At 37.8% G+C, this 6,311-nt stretch overlaps 1 protein-coding gene across 1 annotated transcript; it reads left to right on the top strand.

The window, feature by feature from the left end:
• Positions 1-277: 277 nt before the first annotated feature.
• Positions 278-931, top strand: LOC145098788 (uncharacterized). Its single transcript, XM_079036394.1, has one exon. It carries the CDS (start codon positions 278-280, stop codon positions 929-931), a length of 654 nt encoding a protein of 217 aa, XP_078892520.1.
• The last annotated feature ends 5,380 nt before the right edge of the window (positions 932-6,311 follow it).

The following is a 6,311-nucleotide window of genomic DNA, read 5'->3' as shown; positions in this document are numbered from 1 at the left end:
GTGTTACAATATAAGTCGTTAAGTCGTTAGAGTTTGTTTAGCCTTTAAGGGCATTTTAGTCTTTTCTATGAAATCTTGTGTTACAAGTAGTTATAGACAGTTATATATTCATGTATAGTTTTCAGTTGTAACTTAAGCATTCAGATAATGAGAATCAAATACAATTTTCTCTCTCAATCATAACATCTCAACATGGTATCAGATTAGGTTCTTCGATCTTCATCTTCATTTCTCATATGTTCTTCAATTCATCCTACATTCATTTTTTCTTATCATCATGTCTTCATCAAGTGCTAATTCTTCTCCAACTATCGATCATACCAGTCCTTATTTCATTGCTTCTTCCGATAATCCAAATTATGTTCTTGTTACCTCTGTTTTCAATGGTGTTGGGTTCAATTCATGGAAGAGATCAATGATGATCTCTCTAGCTGGTAAGAACAAAATCGGATTCATCGATGGCTCAATCACGAAACCTTCTGATTCAAATCCTTCATTTTCTAATTGGTTTCGAGTTAATTCCATGGTGATCAGCTGGATACTGAATTCTCTACATAAGAACATTGTTGATAGTGTTCTGTTTCTTCAAACTGCTAGCGAAATCTGGACTGAACTTAATCATCGCTATGCTCAATCTGATGGGGCTCTACTTTACCAAATTCAACAACAGTTGTATTCAATTTCACAAGGATCTGAAGATTTTTCGACTTATTTCACCAAATTAAGCAAAATTTGGGACGAATTAAGGATTGTTCAAGGAATTCCCCCATGTTCCTGTGATTCTGCTACTGCAATTCATAAATTCCTTGAATATCAACGCCTCATTCAGCTGTTAATGGGACTTAATGAGTCTTATAAGATCATTTGTGGTCAAATACTAATGATGAAGCCCTTACCATCAGTTTCGACTGTGTATTCTCTCATTATCTAGGAAGAAAGACAATGAGGTATTACTGCAACCTCTTCTATCAACCCAGATGCCAGTGTTATGAATGTTTCTACTGATTCTTCAACCTTCAAGAAACAATTGATCTGCAACCATTGTAAGAAATCTGGTCATACCAAATCACAATGTTACAGACTCATTGGCTTTCCTGCTAGTTTCAAATTCACCAAATCCAAGAAAGAAGATCCTAAACCTACAGTCCACAATGTTTCGACTGTCACTGCTCCAAATATTTCACAAGAACAATATGAACAATTGCTCCAACTTTTGAATACTAATTCCATAAATCAAACCTCATCATTCAATCAAGTTCATTCATCCATCACAGAAGGTTCTATGAATGATGGAGGTACATCCTTTTCTTTTAGTTCTTTTGTTGCAAATGTTTCTAAATCTTCTTCTTCATTGACTCCTCATTATTCATGGATTATTGATATTGGAGCAATAGATCACATTTGTTCTAATAGTTCTATTTTTCTATCCATGACTGAACTTGTTCAGCCTATTCAGATTGGTCTTCCTGATGGTCATTCTACTACTGTAACCTTCATTGGTGATGTAAAACTTCATGACACCATCATTCTTCATGGCGTTTTTTTTATATACCTTCCTTCAGATACAACTTACTTTCGATAACCAAACTCACCTCTCAACTGCAAACCTTGATTCTTTTTACTGATTCAAGATGTTTAATGCAGGACCCCTTGTTGAAGAGTAGATTTGCATTTGGAATTCTTGGAACAAGAGTGAATGATCTTTATGTTTTTTATCATAATTCTCATAAATCTACTTTGTCTTTTACTCTACCTCTTCCTTCTTATTTTCATATAGCTGTAATAAAATCAGATTGTAATGCTTTGTTATTGTTGGAATAGTGTCTAAGGTTGCAACTATATTAGGCAAGTATTTGACCCGGTTGTGCATGGTCCTTTTGGGTTGCCTTCACCATAGCAACTTGATAGGATGATTTATTAAGAGAGAGTAAATATTATTAATATATTATGGGAATAATATAAAGAATAATATATATTGTTATTTGATTAATATAAGTCATAGAATTAATTGGAATTAATTTGGTGACTTAAAGAGGTTAATTAAATAAAAGGGTATAAACTGTCAATTGTTTGATAGTTAAACTTAAGACTATAAATCCTTATAGATATATAGTGGACGGATTCTATAAGCTAGGATAGCTTGAAAATCGTCCATGACTTATCTAAGGAAAGGATTTGGATAGCCTTAAGAGAAGATTATCCAATTAGGGTTTAGGTTGTAACCCTTAAGGAATCTACAAGTATAAATAGACCCCATGGGCAAGGGAAATCAGCACCTCACCTAAAGTAAGAGAACCCTGGCCGATTTCCTCCCCTCTCCTCTCTCCTAAATCATCTTCCTTGCTATTGGTGTTTGTAAGCCATTAGAGGAGTGACAATTGTGATTCTAGAAGCTCCAAGACTGCAAGATCAACAAGGAATTCAAAGGTATGGTTCTAGATTTGTTTCAATGTTGTTATTTAACCTAATTAGCCATTAGAAGTCTTGGATTCAAAGCATGTTTAATTAGAAAGCCTAGATCCAAGCATTAGGGTTTTGCATGCGCACATAGGAAAGTTCTTATGGCTAAAACCCATCAGTGGTATCAGAGCCTAGCTTGGTTTTCTTTAAATTGTTGCTTGATTAACTGAAACAAACCTGCAAAATTCGATTTTTTGGTTTCTGAGTCATGGACTCGGCGAGTTCCAAAGTGGACTCGGCGAGTAGGCCTGACTCGGCGAGTCCCTTTGTGCACTCAGCGAGTCCAGGCGTCAAGAATGGCCAGATTCGGGATTTTTTCATAATTATCTTATGGAAACTTACCTTAATCATAATAGATCAATCTAAATCCGATTTTTTGATATATATGACTATTATCTTGATCTAGTTAAAGGTATTTATCAACTAATAAAATATTTAATTTCCTTATATGATAATTAATTAATTATTTTAACTATTTTGGTAATTATCTTTCAAAGAAATCTTGAATAAAATCAAATATAGATAATTAGGATATTAATTGTTAATTGGAATTATTTGTTATTTGGTCCTCCATGTTTTAAAATGTTTAAAAACTTACCCACAAGTTTTGAAATTTATATTTGTGATTAAAAGTTTAATTTAGACAACTTAAATTTCAAACCCTAGATTTTAAAAGGTTTTAAAATACAACCCTATACTAATATGATATTACTAGAATAATATATATATATATGTATAACTAAATGCTAGTCTTACCATTAGTAGGCCTCATTCACGAAGCCGATCTATAAGGTGGGTATAAGGTTGCGGCCTATAAAATGGCGCTTAATGGGTGTACACTCACACCCACCGCTTGCTTGATTGGTGGAGGGTCGTTAGCCGAACGGGTAGGATAGGGCAACCTCATCCTCTCATTAAAAGTATAATAAGTAATACAAAGTAACTACACATTTTTAAAATTTCCCAATCTTAGTTACTTTAGGAAAAGTGAATTGATGCAATCCCATGAAATTACACTTTGCACCCTTGCTAAGAAGTTAGTGGAGCGTGTGTGGTTTACCGGCAAACTAATTGGTTCTAAGCAAAGGTGGCAAAGGGTGATTCATTGTTTATCATAGTTCGATGGAGCATGTGTGGTTTACCGGCACATCGAATAGGTGATCGTTACAATGAAGGCACCATGTGAATTTGCATGGTAATTCACACCCGCTTTGTGATCCTCGGTATCCCAGTCACAAACAAGAGGGGCATATCGAGATTTAAACATGCCATTGAATAGTCTCAGTGAATCTCATTCGAACCTAGGAATTCTCAATACACTTAGGACTAATAGTTAAGTTTTGTGATGGAGAATTAGTGAATCGTCATTCACTTACCTTCAATTTATTTGCATGTTAGATTACGGCATCCCTTTTCTAGTATGTAAATGTTATTGTTGGATCCTAGCCCTAATTTTCTTATTGGGTGATAATTAGGGATTCTTATTCTAATCTATCTTTGTCCTTTTTCTTTTGTAGATGTCGAACGCAAACAACGCTGCTGCTAGTTCTTTCACGTTGATGAGCCTTTGCCAAAAGGTCACCTTCGATGGAACGAACTGTAGCGAATGGATAAGGTACATTCGCACCATTGCTCGCTATAAGGATAAGGAGTATGTCCTCGATGAGAAGCTCGAGAAAATCAATCCTGAAATCGCTACTCCGGCCGAAATCACCGCTTTTGAGACTCATGAGCGAGATGCAATGAAGGTACATTGCATCATGATTGCCACCATGAACTCCGAATTCCAAAAGTCCTACGAGGACATGTACCCGTACGAGATGCACCAAGACTTATTGGAGAGATACCACCAAAACGCGAGACAAGAGCGTTATGAGATTTTCACCAACATGATTTCCGCTAAGATGGGTCATGGAGAATATCTTACCGTGCACTTGCAAAAGATGCAAAGGTATGTCGACCGTCTTCGCAAGTTAAATGTTGACTTTGGAGAAGACTTGGCGATCGACATGGTGCTTCACTCTTTGCCTCCGATGTACAACCAATTTAGGATGACCTACCACATGAACAAAGAAGAGGTCACCCTAAGCAAACTCCAAGGTCTCTTGAGGGTTGCTGAGAGCAACTTCAAAGACAAGTCTGTTGCACCGACTCCCAATCCGCCTGCTGCTCCTATCTTGGCTATTGGTCAAGGAAAGGGAAAGAAGAGGAAGGCTTCATCAAAGAACTATCGCAAGCTCAAAGCCCGAGATGGTGCCTCTTCTAGTGGGACCAAAGTTGATCCCGCTAAGCCCTGTCCTAACCCGAAGGAGGCAGAGTGCGACCACTGCCACAAGATAGGACATTGGAAGAGAAGCTGCCCAGAGTACCTGCAAGCAATCAAAGAAGGAAAGATCAAGCCATCTTTCGCAGGTATATACACAATTAAATCTAACGATTCTAATCATGCTATTTCTTGGGTTCTTGATACCGGTTGTGGTTATCACATTTGTTCTAATGTGCAGGGACTAAGAAGAAGTAGGGATGTGGAGCAAGGAAGGATCAATCTAATCATGGGGAACAAAAGATCGTCGCCTGTGACCAAGATTAGAGTGTATTCTTTAGTGCTTAGGAATAATTTATGTTTAGATTTGAACAATTGTTGCTATTCGCCAGAAATGGCTAGAAACATCATTTCATTTCATGGTTTATATAGACAAGGATTTAGATTTTCTTTTAATAATGAGAATGGTTCTATTTTGGCTTATCTAAATGGTGTCTTTTACTTTGAAGCTATACCATGTAATGGAATATATGAAACTGTTATGATTGTTGATAACTTAGGAAATGATGTTTTGAATATAGATTCTTCCACTAGTATGGATAAAGCATCCTTGTGGCATTGTCGTCTTGGACATGTCAACAAGAAACACATAGCCCAACTCCAAAAGGATGGAGTGTTGGAGTCATTCGACCTTAGGGAAGATGACACATGCGAGTCTTGTTTACTTGGAAAGATGACTAAGTCACCCTTCACGAGTACATGTGAAAGGAGTGAAGGTCTATTGGACCTAATACATACCGATGTATGTGGACCGTTTAGATCAACCACGAAGGATGGAAACCGCTTCTACGTGACCTTTACCGATGATTATAGTAGATATGGGTATATCTATTTAATCAAGCAAAAGTCAGAAACCTTTGAAAGGTTCAAAGAGTTCAAGAATGAAGTGGAGAATCAATTGGGCAGGAAAATCAAGATGCTTCGATCCGATCGAGGAGGAGAGTACCTAAGTCTTGAATTCCACGATTATCTCAAGGAGTGTGGAATAGTTTCGCAATTGACGCCTCCTAGGACACCGCAGTTGAATGGTGTGGCAGAAAGGCGTAATCGAAGCTTATTGGATATGGTTCGCCCTATGATGATGAGTGCTTCACTACCTATCTCTTTTTGGGGGTATGCCTTAGAGACTGCCGCCCATATCCTTAACCGAGTCCCTACTAAGAAGGTTGCCAAAACACCTCACGAAATGTGGACAGGGAAAGCTCCCTCGTTGGCACATATCAAGGTTTGGGGTTGCGAGGCTTTCGTAAGACAAGATACTCACGACAAGCTTGAACCTCGAAGTGAGCGATGTATTTTCATTGGCTACCCGCAGACATCCTTTGGATATCTCTTCTATAGACCGAAGGACAATGTTGTCTTCATTGCGAGGAGAGGAGTTTTCCGAGAGCGAGAACTCATAAGCCAAGGAGACAGTGGGAGGCAAATAGAGCTTGAAGAGATTCAAGAGTCGATAGATGAAGGAACCTCTACCGCTGGCACTCAACCCGAGGAGGAAACTCCGGTTGAACTGATTGACGAATCCTTA

Source organism: Lactuca serriola, chromosome 4 (assembly GCF_051521515.1).
Source record: "Lactuca serriola cultivar US96UC23 chromosome 4, Lser_US96UC23_V15, whole genome shotgun sequence".
NCBI lineage: Eukaryota > Viridiplantae > Streptophyta > Magnoliopsida > Asterales > Asteraceae > Lactuca > Lactuca serriola.
The sequence above is the reverse complement of the archived record's forward strand: the minus strand, read 5'-3'. Positions and strand labels throughout refer to the sequence as shown.

Excerpts from the sequence above, each read along its gene's own strand:
- LOC145098788 (XM_079036394.1), top strand. The coding sequence starts at position 278 with ATGTCTTCATCAAGTGCTAATTCTTCTCCAACTATCGATCATACCAGT.